The 12952-nt window shown below is 42.6% G+C and overlaps 1 protein-coding gene across 1 annotated transcript in view; it reads left to right on the forward strand.

Annotated features, from left to right (window-relative positions):
* hydin (HYDIN axonemal central pair apparatus protein) overlaps positions 1–12952 on the forward strand; it is a 65412-nt gene that overhangs the window by 26877 nt on the left and 25583 nt on the right. The window contains exons 24-38 of the mRNA XM_070907073.1: positions 3272–3422; positions 3725–3934; positions 4818–5039; positions 5166–5340; positions 5791–5921; positions 7820–7947; positions 8498–8634; positions 9275–9402; positions 9518–9631; positions 10223–10303; positions 10456–10605; positions 10766–11005; positions 11608–11737; positions 12136–12306; positions 12472–12576. Coding sequence (XP_070763174.1) covers positions 3272–3422; positions 3725–3934; positions 4818–5039; positions 5166–5340; positions 5791–5921; positions 7820–7947; positions 8498–8634; positions 9275–9402; positions 9518–9631; positions 10223–10303; positions 10456–10605; positions 10766–11005; positions 11608–11737; positions 12136–12306; positions 12472–12576 — 2273 coding nt within the window. The remainder of the gene's footprint in view (positions 1–3271; positions 3423–3724; positions 3935–4817; positions 5040–5165; positions 5341–5790; positions 5922–7819; positions 7948–8497; positions 8635–9274; positions 9403–9517; positions 9632–10222; positions 10304–10455; positions 10606–10765; positions 11006–11607; positions 11738–12135; positions 12307–12471; positions 12577–12952) is intronic.

The raw sequence follows: 12952 nt of genomic DNA on the forward strand, positions 1-12952 counted from the left end.
CGCAGGGATTTGGTAACAGAAAACGTTCAGCTATCTAAACTAATTATGAGGTCAGAAATAACCAAAAGGTTAAGAAAAATAGGCAAAAATGTATTACAACATTTGATCACAAATTAAGAGCATAATACCCAAGGATAGCTTTTCCCTTTAGTGATGAGACTATGTTATCATCAACTGAAGTCCACGGAACATGCAGCCTTTTTGTTGTTACTTTCTAAAGGAAGCTAAAGCACCCGTGCTATGTAAGACTGAATTGCAGCCGCTTGATTCCTATGTTACAGCTTTTTTTTTTTGTTATAGAACAAAATATTTTTTTTGTACTGTAGCATCCTGAATAGACAAGATTCAGGGACACGAACAAAATGGATCTCAGCCATATATCAAAACTGTCCATGGGGGTGATTTGGTACAGTCGCTTATACAGTACATTTAACCCTCTTGAGTTGAAAGCCAAATCCATTATGAATTATCTGGGGAAGACAGACCTACTGATTGTGTACTTAATGTTACATTGTGCCTCTCTCAAGCCTTAACTTTGGCTCCCCCTCCCTTGAAATGGACTGTGAATACTGTAGTAGTCTGCCTGTCCATGGCCATGAACCAACTAACTGCTATAGCTCTACAAGATTTATCACCCTCTACCGTCTTCTTCCCTCCCCCCTCTTTCATCTATTGGTATTCTTCCTTTTTGCTCCCCTCCCTGTCCTCATCTTAGGGTTTTTACGTTTCCTATTTATCTTTTCTTTTCTTTTTTTAAATTTTCCTCTCCTTCCTCTCCTCCTGCTTGCCTTCCTCCGCTGCCTTTGCTTCTGCTCTCTACCAAATCCTTATCAGCCTTCTTCTCTTCTCTTTCTTCACCCTTTCCCTCTCAGATTGTGACCCCTCTTAACAATCTGTCTCATAGGCCGTCCCGCTAATTAAATGGAGACCTCACTGTGCGCGCACACACTCTCTCTCTAAAGTCTCCCGTCCTCCCTCACGAAACCTGCACTATCTAGCCATGTTCAGCTAATTACATCTCTATCAGTAATTACACCGCAGCCCTTGGAGAGGGGAATTTCAATAGAGCCAACTCTTTTCTATCCATCTATCCCACTGATAGATAGAGGCAGTACAATACGTTTAAGTACTGTAACTTCCATCTTTTGGACTGTCTATCAGCAAGAAGTAAACTGGAAAGCTTATTCCACCTTTTTTGATTGCACTGTAGCTACTGTAAGCATGATTGACGAGACCACTGGACAACTGAATGACTGACTGATCACTCACAACTAATTACTCCAGGTGCTTTAGAGGATGTTGAGTTTAAGCCAAGGTGTACAGCGGGGCTTATGCAATGGCGAGATGAAGATTCTTCAGAAACTTTCCATGATCACGCCACTTTTTTTTCAAACAGTACAAGAGTCAGAAACAGCAGTTCCCTCTTTTTGCACTGTAATGTAAGCTGGCTGCTTTGTGTTGTCACTTGTACGCCTGAGAGAAAAGACATTGTTGTTTGAAAGCATCTAGGTACAAGAATGGAAACATTGTTGAGTATAATCAGACCAATCAGAAGTGACTGAAGCACAGTTTCCTTGTCTCATAAGACGAGACAAGTTATAGTGCTTAAACTGGGGACTGTTCCTGAGGTTTGAGGGAGGCTCACCATACTAGATTAGATTTATTGTCATTGCCCAATCAGAATATTTCCCTCTGAAATGTACAAGTACCTCAGAATTGTACTTAAATACAGTACTTTGTAAACGTACATAGTTACTTTCTCCTCTTACATTAAAAAAATGACAAGTCTTTGACAAAGCTCATTTTCATGGGAGACAAGTGAAACTGGCCATCCTTGTTAGTGATTTTAGTTAAATGTAACTAAAACTAACTGGAGATGGTGAAAGTAATAAAAGCACGGGTGATATTTGTGCTGTCAGACGATAAATATGCAATAAAATACTTTATGTCAATACTCTCTCTCTGTCTCTCTCTCTCTCGCTCTCTCTCTATGTCTCCCACTCATTAACCGGAACCCCGAGTAGCCATTTGTCTGTACCAGTATAATTTCTTCAGCATCAAACTCTCTCGTACTCGCTCCCCATCACTCATTTCTTTCCCCGACAGTGTGCTGGAAGCAGGATGTGTGTGGCTCTGTAGTCTTTGATGTGTAGATTCTTAGTGAGACTGAACACGGTGAAACACAGTCACACCCAGAGTGTGCATGGAGTAAAGAATAGCTGGACGACAGAGAGAGAGAGACAGATGTGAGAATGTCAGGGTAGGCTATTTCTGTTTTGAGCCGAGCTCTTGCAGAGTCATCATCTGCTGTCTCACCATCTGTTCCTCCGTCCGCACCAGTGGCTTTTAAACTCTTTCTTAGAGGACCCACGTTTTTAAAAAGCTTCTTTTTTTCCCCCCACAAGAGCAGGCAAAAAGGTTTTTATGCACCCTATTTTTTGAGGACATTGACCTACAGTATTTGTTCACATTGCTGAATGTACTAATTTGTGATCTTCCCAAGGCCAGACATCAGGCCAGTTTGTTCCTTAAAACAGCATTCATCACAGACTGACCATACAACAGTGCCCCCTGCTGGTTGCACCACTACCATCCTCTCATTATGAGCTGACACACCAGTGCTGGAGCATTCTTGGGAACAAATTTGTATGCAGACTTGAATGCTGCCTTACATGTATATACACCCTGAAGCTCACACACAGGCACACACACACACACACACACACACACACACACACACACACACACACACACACACACACACTATGGCAATAACGTAGCCAGTGTTTGGTGATTTAATATAGAACTTGTCCAGCCCAGCTTTGAGATGGCTTCACTCACTAAATCTCTTTCATTCTCTTCCATGTTTATTCAGCACTTCGCTGCAATCTATCCTGACCTGTTTCCTGCTGCTTGCCTATTAAAATTCCTCTTAATTATAGAACACTCTGTTTAATTAACTTGATGGATGCACCCAGTCTGATCCCACGGGGAAGGAGAGAGTCGAACAGCGAGCGAAAATGAGAGGCAGAGTTCCTTGGGGTGTGGGTGCTAAAGATTTTCTCATCCACTTGGGTATTACAATATGTGTTAATGATATATTGGCTACACAATAGATGCTTATATAATTAGCTGCTGGTTGCATGTTCTGTGTATATGTGTTACCCTGCTACCTCTGGGACATCTTGTCAGTTTATGCAGCTTTACTTTCATTGTGGGGAAAATAAATATTTAACTTCAGGGGTGTTTTATTATCCCTTTGCCCTCACAGAAAGACAGAGTTGCTGGAGGCAGAGGAAAATGAGACTGAAGAAGGTCGGAGTTCCTCTACAACGGCTTCTCCTGCCTGTTCAGTGGCTCTCAGCCTTGGGCCTGGTGCAGGTGAACAGAGCGCCACCCAGAGCCCTGCGCCTGTGGAAGAGGTAGGCAAATGCTCACAGGTAAACAAATCAGGGTTTCCTTTATATTTCCAGTTCGTCAGGGGTCATTCCCGGCCTCTATGCTGCAGTGCTATTACTTGTGGAGGTAGACACACCCATGCACATACACATACTCTCGCCTGTTTGGCCTCTAAACTTTACTAATCAACATGTTGTATCTTGTTTGTTTATTCTGTACAAAAAACAAAGTGTTATGGTATACACACACACAGCAGTGCACTGGAAGGATCAGTAAAAGAGAATAAATCTTGTAAGTTCTACTGGTTCTCTTTTTGTGTCTGTAGGTGTTTGATGTCTTGCCGATATATGGTCACCTGAAACCTGGGGACAAACAGCTGGTCACTTTCTCTTTCTATGGCCACACAAACGTCAGCAGAGAGGTGGTAGCGCAGTGTCATGTAGAGGAGGGGCCCACGTACGAAATCAAGCTCAGAGGAGAAGCGTCAGAAGTCAGCTACAGCCTTGACTCCACCCATGTGGACTTTGGTCTGCTGGTACGTATACAGGGCTCCTTTACCCAGAGTTTAGCTTCTCAGTTCTTTATGCCAACAAGCTCTACCAATCAAATAGTGATGTTTCAGCCTAGTATGTGCAGATGGTAAAGGCTTAGGGTAAGGGCCATGACTGGAGTTGCTGGTTGTAGCAAAGCAGGCAGGATTTACCACTGCTTAAGTTGCTCACGTCAGGGCAAAACTCTCCTTTGCTATGTTTTAAGCTACTCTTCATTATTTTATGTTAATTTGCCTCCTTGTTGCACGATATCTCAGACAAAACTAATACGAAGACATGATAGAGTGGCATCAAAGGACGGGTGAGAGGAACTTTGAATGTCACTGCACAGTTTTTCATACTTTGGTCTTTTGCACTTCCACTCCCTCTTTAAGTATGCAAGCCATCGGGACCAGTTATCATTGATATTCAAAACAAGGACATATTGATTTTTGATTTAGTTGAAATGAGCGATTCAGCAGAACCTTTCTCTGACCTTCCTGTCTGTTCAGCACTATTCTCTCTCCCTCTCTCTTAATCTGTGTTGTTTTCTCATAGTCAAAGATTTGATTTATCCAGATCAGTTAGGAAGTCCTGAAACAACCCCCTTTGCGTGTCCACAAGTGAGCAACTTTGAACAGTTCCACATTTTTGTATCTCTTTTCTAGTCGGTCTCTACCCATCTCTGTCTGTCGCTTGCACTCAAATAACAGTTCCCTGGTGCATCATGCATACTTTTCACCTTTACATTGCACCCACTCCACCTAAAAGACACTAGGTGGAGTAGTTTTACCTAAACCTCGCCGTAACGCTAATTCACGTTATCTTCAGTGAAAGGAATGGGCAGTGTTGCGTCTCTCCTCTCAATCTCCCTCTTTTTTCTTCCAGCTGTTTGACCATGAAGAGGAAGCTGAGGTGACCCTGAGGAATACTGGAAAGATTGGCTTCCAATTTAGCATCACACACCCTCAAAGAGAGGAGGCGGATGAGGAGGCAGGGGGACAGGAAGAGGAAGAGCAGCAGCCAGATGCACGGCAGCAAAAAGACAATGAGCGAAGCGAGGAAAGACAGGAGGTCAGACCTGGCCGGCCCATGGTCATCCCCACCGCTGTGAGTTCATCTTGGGACTGTTTGAGACGTAGGAGACTCATTTATGAAGTACAAGGTTTTTCTTTTAACCTCTTTTCTTGTGTGTTTGTTTGTGTGTGTGTGTGTGTGTGTGTGTGTGTGTCTCAGGGTTACATCGATGCTGGTGCGGAACAGTGTCTGCGTGTGCTCTACCTCCCGGGCATCCCTGAGGTGTTTGAGAGGCGGCTTCAGCTGCAGGTGGCTTTCCTGCCGCCGCAGGACATCACTCTGACCGGAGAGGGGGTGTTCCCAAGGATCAGCCTGAATTTGCCTCAAAACCTGTGTATGCATTGACACGCACAGCAAATGTATAACAGTGTCTTCACTCAACAAGCCAAAGGATGGAAATTTATAATGAAATATACAAGTTTGTTCTCTATTACTATGCTTATCCTTTTAGCCAAAATGCAGGTAGGTTAGTCAATCTCAGTATACAGCAGTGAACAGAAAGCGCTTATGATGATAGTTTATTGATCCCCATAAGGAAATTATCAGAACAAAGTTCTCTGACACATTGAGCTGTTCGAACTTCGAACTTAATTTAGCCTGTAGTAGGTAATCCATTTGCTGTTTTGTTTTCCAACACCATTTATACTAGAAAGCACTGAGCCCATATCTTATGGTTGATGGACAGGTCCCCGTGATAATCACGTCTCCATGGTGACAAACATTGAGACACAGGTACAACTCTGTATTTCTGCACTGCTGTGACGCTGTGATTCCTCCCTTGCAGCGGAGGAGTGCTACAGTGATGTGGTGCAGCAGGCCAGAACAGCTGTGGAGACCGATAGAGTCAGAGAGGAGCTTACGAATGGAATTAGCGCTGGTGGAGGAGCGACAGCCGAGGCCAACACCACACTCACCGTCAGTGTCTGAAATTAACAACATTGATGTTATGCAATGAAAACCTTGTATCTTCCAAAGTGCTGCTTTTAAGGATTAAGAAAAAAGCATCTTAAATTCTGTTTTGTCAGCATGTTCTCATAAAATATTGAGCTTTTGACCTACAATTGCGGTCATGTTGGTTACTAGTAAGCATACTGTATGTAGTGTAGTGAAAACTACACAATGTTTCGTTTTAGTACAGGGTGAATTCGTGACTCTACAAGGACCAAAACCAATATTAACATACGATTAAATATATATGCTTGTTCTAATCATGTTTACGGATATGTATTAAGAATGGTGTTAATAGCCAGCTCATTCTGAAGGGCTTCCCCTGCATCTTATCTGTGTATTGATTTTCTAGCGAGTAGACAAGAACCATAGCTATTTTCTGCTTATCCCCTCAGCATTTACTCATGGCTTTGTGTGTTGCCCCAGCAACATCCCTGACATTTCCCCCCCGCCACCGAAATGAAAATGCAAACATTTTCATAGCAGATAAGGACAAAGACCAAGAGTTCCCCAAGAGAATCTGCAATACCTGACAAATTGGCAACATTACCACCATACCCACAAACCCCCCTGACCTCAGTGACTTTCTCTCTGTTGCTGTGCTGTAGAACTAAGGGAAGAGGATGGCAAACTGATTCATAAAAGTTTTTGCTTGATCATCCAGTATGTTTATACATCTATAAATGCATTTTAAAGTCATTATTACACGTGACCAGTCAGAATGATAACTGTAATTATGATTCGTCTAGTAAGAGCAACAATTCAAATAATGTCATACATAATGCAGATATCTGCAATTCATTTTGTCTGGTCAAAACAGTAAGATGCCTCTAATAACATTTTGTCAAGTCAGTCAAATAAACTGTATTTATATAGCCCCCCCGCCCCCCCCCCAGAAACAAAAACAAAATTGCCTCAAAAGGCTTTAAAATCTTCACACATGACAGCATACGACACCCTTTATCCTTAGACCCTGATTCCAGATAAGGAAAAACTCCCCCCAAAAAACCCTTTAACAAGGGAACAAAGCAAGAAACCTTAAGAAGAGCAACAGAGGAGGATGGACAGACATGAACTAGATATATATAATATAGAATATATTTTGCCTGGTCAAAATGCTAATTTAAGGCATCACCACTTACATTCTGACTAGTAGACTTAGGACTAAAGTCTCCATGTGTAGCATTTGAGCGTGTTAATTCCTCACAGTTAAATATCTTCATTATCATTTTGGATATTTAAAGCTAAAACACTACTTGTTGATATACTGTATGTCGGGTGTATTCAGAGAGTAAAAAGCGGAGATAGCTTGAAGTTTAATTATTACAAGTGAAAAGGGTTTAAGCAATATCCTGAGGGGAGTTTTGACTGGACAGATTATCTTCAACTGCCATTCTGACTAGTTGGAATATATCTGTTTGCCTCCTTCAATTATCATTCTGAGTAGTTTACTTACCATTTATGAGATCCAAACTGTGCATGTAATTGTCACACCCTTACTGCAGCAGTGGTTTTAAAAATGATCTGATGTAGGCAATTGATCATCCTGAATCTGCAAATCTCAGGATGAAATGGTGGTGGCTGTAATCTAAACTGACGGTCAGCTCTGCTTTACAAGACCAGCATCCATTGCTATATCCAAAAGTATCGTTTTGAATATTCAAAACTGAATTAGATTCAGCTTTCATTCAGTACTCGAAGTGTGACGAGTAGAATGACAAGTTCAAAGTACCTTGAATTGTTGTTCTCACCAGCCAGACTGTGCTGCGTAACTCGTCAGTACTTTTTCAGTAACTTGAGTGTTTGTGTACCCCTCCTTCTGTGTCCCTCTCCCTCTTCCATTTTCTTCTGCTTGCTGTCTGTAGTACGAAGAGCTGCTTCACATGGAGATCGAGAGAACACTGGTCAAACAGAACGCTCTCGCTGTGACCGGCGGCCTGCTGGAGCGCAGAAACTCGCAAGGTGCCTCCAGAAAGTGGCACAAACTTAGCAAGTATGCTCAAACACGCACACACACACACACACACACACACACACTTTAGCTGAGCAGATGGTCCACTCACTGGACTGAAATGAGAACTGTGTTGTGTAATTCAAAGAGTTTGGGTTAATGAATAATATCTAGCTGGGTTTGTGGGTTTATGTTTTTGTTCTGTGGCAAATGGATGGATGTCACGGTGTGCATTGCATATTGTGATCCCTTGTTTAACTTTCTCAAATGTGTACTGCAAATTATGACATATAAAATAATAAAGTGTTCCACTGACATAAAAAAAAAACCCATGGAGAGCCAAAACATTAAATAACTAATTTGGTCAGTTTTAAATGACAATCTGCTTGGAAATATGAATTTCAATAACATAATATGATCACAACAACTCGACTAATATGATCACAACAACTCGAAACAATTATGTTAAATCTCAGTGTATCATAAAACTGAATTAATACCACTGCTTTAGTAAAAGAAAGTTGATGTGTGACATGGATGTTGTTTGTTATTGATGTCTTATTTATATCTCTACCTCTTTCCACTCCCACAGGTTCTTGCTCCCGGAGTATGTTTTGGATTTTGGTAATGTCATTCCAGGCAAAGTCCTCAGTCACACTGTCAATGTCACCAATACTGGGTCAGTGGCCGTGTCCTTCCATGCCAACTGCAAACCTCTAGCTGGCACAGGTAACGCAATACATCACGTAAGGTCCTGTGGCGTTTTCAGTTCATCTCTGTTCCTTATCCACATGTGATATGTCAGTATTACTGTACCACCACGATGCAAAGAATATGGAACTGTGAAAATCTCTTCATATTGGTCCGTTAAATACAAAGCTGGAGAAATCGTTAGCCTAGCTTAGCATAAAGACTGGAAACCGTACCTACCAGCACCTCGAAAGCTTAACCTGCACTATTGGATTAGCAGTGACTTCCTGTATGCTCCTCTGGTACCCTGGCACCTTCATGGTGGCGACTCCAGGAAGTCACTGCACCTGATAAAGAGAAATAGTCCAGCATATAATCCCCCTTGAAACCACAACTGGGTGTTTACAGATTACAGATTTAGAATTTTGCCTGTGTGGGTAAGCGAGACAAGCGAATAACTTAAAGTGGTGGGACAGTAGAGGAAAAGGATATGGATAATAGATAAAATGCTGTTGTTTGTCTCAAAGGGAGTGCTGCATCATTAATGAGATAATATTCTACCCGTCTTCTGATATTAATCCTTGTGTTTTCACCAGGCCGTTTTATGTTTTGCTTCTTCAGAATGTGCTACACTTTGCCTTTATGAAATAAAAATGAGTGTGTTGTTGCTTCCTCAAAGGTTTCAGTGCAGAATTTGAAAGAGTGAAAAACCTGCCCTGCGGCGAGGCACAGACTTTCATAGTTAAATTTGACCCCCAAGGAGCCCACCTGAAGGCGGGAGACATTGGTGTTGTCATGCCAATACAGGTACACATGGGCACACACAAACATGTACATCTACACAACGGGGTCCTTGTCTCACTTGTCGATCAGTAGCATTGTGACCTCGTTCCTAAGATGTTTTTTTTTTTTGGTTTCACAGGTCGCAGGTGGTCCGATGGTCCAGGTGCGACTGTGTGCAGTGGTGACTGTGCCGGCCATCACTGTTTCTACGGATACACTGCAGTTTGGCACTGTGCAGTGTGGCATGTGTCAGGTAATACAGCATGATAACATGGAATAACAAGATACCATCAGGTAGCCCTGCAAAGGTTGCTTGTTGTGTTCTATGATTGAATGAAAAATGCTCTGCGTTGGAAGTTTGTATAATTATATATATCATATATCTCTTACACTGATTTGATTCAAATTGGATGGTTACACAAATTCAAATCCCGTCATTTTATTTTGTGTTGTTAACATGCAAAAGTAGGAGAATAGGAAAGTAGATGAAAGCACAAATACTGTAGGCAGCTTAACACTGATGAGTGTGTGCATGGCACACTAATTAGGGGCACTAATGAGAGGCCAGTATGCTGCCTCACTGTGGTGCCATCTTGCGGTCAGATCAGGTTATGGTTGATCATTTCCGAGCACTTCTCTTACTGAGCTGATACACTTGAAGGGCTTAAACCTGGTTGTGGTTACACATCTTTAAAGAAGTCAAAACATTAGCTTAAAACTATGTTTTGTGATTTTATGCAGAAGCAACATGAAGTCCATGAGTTAAGTGAAAATCAATCCTTTCAGTTTAAGCCAAACAGATGTGAGAATGCTGAATCTTGTGCTTTATGACCTCCCCCATCAGATGAGGACAATACAGCTGATCAACCACGAGTCTGTGCCCTGCTGCTGGAGCATAGCTGAGGAGGTTAAGCCGTTCAAAAAGGTAAAACAGTTGTCATTTAATGGAAATTTCAATGAACTTTTCCAGTTCTTTTCATTTTGTAATTTGATGTCTGTCCTACATGGTATCTATTATCTTTAGCTTTAGAAAAGATGATAGATACCAGCTTAGCTTCTGTTTTTGCTGTCACTCAGGTAGATAAGTTCCTGCCTCTCTACCAGCGTAAAAAGGTCTTGCAGGAGCAGCGACCACCTCCAGTGGTTTTTGAGATGATTCCCTGCTCTGGCATGCTGTTCCCCGGTGAACGAGTCACCGTCCAGATAAAGTTCAGCCCTGCTGAGGGGGTAAATTGATTGTGAAATTGATTTTAGAGTTTGTCACAATACATATCAGAGCATCACGGCATCACATGAGCTACTGCTTTCTGAAATGGTGGAAATCTGTTGTGTAAAACAGCTACTAAATAATGACAAGGACGATGACCTACTGTATATGTCTTTGCAGCATGCTTACAGCAGGCAGCTAGTGGTCCGTGTGGCTGAGAGCACCCAGCAGGTGTTCCTAACTGCCCAGGGGCAGGGTGAAGAGCCACGGCTCGAGTTCTGCCCGGCGGTGTTGCAGCTGGGGCCTTGCCTGCCTGTCAGCACGGAGGCTGAAACTGAGGTCACCGTCAAAAACCCATGCTCTTTCCCCATTGAGTTCTACTCCTTGGAGTTCGACACACAGTACCTCGAGGAGGAAAAGGTAGCTGTCTTTATCTCAAGTTTCAGAAATAATGCCACTAATACATTTTGTAATATGCATTTGTGAAAGGCAAGACATAAGAAACAGAAATCAGAAGTTATAAGCCTTTCATCCACCAGGGGGGAGCAAAGCCATCAGCTCAACAAATCATGCTCAGTCTAAACTGTGACTAAGAGAGGCATGTGCACAGTGCCATGACCAATTCTTTATATGGCAATAAACTTGATTCTGATTCTGATTGTTATGTATAAACCACTTTACTTCTTACGTTTTTCTTGTTTGTTCTGTATCATTTAATATCTCTAACAGGTGACTCTGAAATATGTGTTAATGACACATTACAACTTTTTGGCCGTTAACCAGGCCTTTTGGTGCCTTGGGTATTTCTGGCCTTGAATGCATCAGATAGTCACAGAAAGTTTAGTTTTATTTTATCTGGTAGACACAAATGTTCACCTAATCTTTCCTTCCACTCTTTCCCTCTGTGAGATTGACAAAAGATGAGCTGCCCTCAAAAACTAACACCATTTCCTGACCAGCCCTTTCTCTTTCCTTATCTCAAATCCATCAAATTTTCTTCCCCATTACTTCACCCCATGTAGATCCTCCGTCTGATGCAGGGTTATGACGAGAACAACGTATTACTGCTGCCTCCCCGGGCCCCTGGAGAAAGTCTTCCTACAGAACTGCTCGACTACTATAAGGAGTACTGCTCCCAGCTGAAAGATGACGGTAGCTTCAGGCACACACACTGTTCATCTGCAAGTGTCTGCACACTATATTAGAGCATACCTGTTTTAATCTAATCTACCTGTGTGCAGAAGAGCTGAAGGCAGGTGCAGATGAAAAAGAATATGGAACCGTTGACACACATAAAGACGAGAGGAGTTCCCCACAAAACGATGCCCAGCCACCAGACAGCAAACAGGGCAAAATACACGCTACAAGTGTTAAACCAGCTGAATTATGTGAGAACCGTTTCAGAAGCAGAACTTCTTATGAAAGTAGCCTGACATGAGGCGACGTGTCATTCATGCTGTGTATTTTCTCTGAACTTTATTGTCCCAGAACAACAAACTTTGAACTCGTGGCTTTGCTTTCTCTCTAATGCTCGTGTTTTGTGCATTCAGTCGTTTTGGAGATGACTAAAGAGCGAAGCAGCGGGAAACTGGGGCAGCTAGAGATGACCCCCGTCTCCAGAGCGATTGCCCGCCACATGTGTGTTGACATGTCACCTGAGGGTCAGGCTGCACGCAACCGCAGAGGCATTGCTATTGTTGTGTATGGAGCCCCGCTGACAGGTGAAGCAGTTAAAAACAGTAGATTCTGTATTGTAAATCACCTCATTTGAAGATATATCATTCAAATATACTCAGTTAGCCGGGATTGATGAGTTATGTATGTGTAAAATTGTGTGTGTGTGTGTGTGTGTGTGTGTGTGTCCTTTTCCACCCACTTTTTTCCAGATAAGAGCGGCACAGCGGCTGCTCTGGCGCGTCACTACGGAGGGGCGTGTCTGAGTGTTGATGCTGTGGTTACAGATGTGCTGATGAATGGCACTTCGCCTGTTAGCCTGACCGCAAGACACCTCTATGACTGTGCTGCTGCCGAGTATGCTGAGAGGAAGGGTGGTAGGTGTAAGATACTGTGCATTCAGTGCAAGTCTAAATAGTCATGTGGGGTATTTTTGTGTTTGTGTATCTGTTTGGGGAGCTGCAGTAGCCTACAAGTCAGAGAAGAGGCTTGTGATGGACATGCTAGTAATGCTTTCCCTCACTGTCAATGTGCCAATCAACAAGGGATTTAATCACCAACCGCTTCACAGGAACAGCTCAGCAGTCAACAGCGAAAGACTGTGATTGTACTAAGCAGCCTCGTGCTTGTAATTGGAAATCTTCTATAGTCAGAGAGGACACTACTGCAGAAGAGCATCGTGTTCAGTTTAAA

Source organism: Enoplosus armatus, chromosome 6, assembly GCF_043641665.1.
Source record: "Enoplosus armatus isolate fEnoArm2 chromosome 6, fEnoArm2.hap1, whole genome shotgun sequence".
In the NCBI taxonomy this organism is placed as follows: Eukaryota; Metazoa; Chordata; class Actinopteri; order Centrarchiformes; family Enoplosidae; genus Enoplosus; species Enoplosus armatus.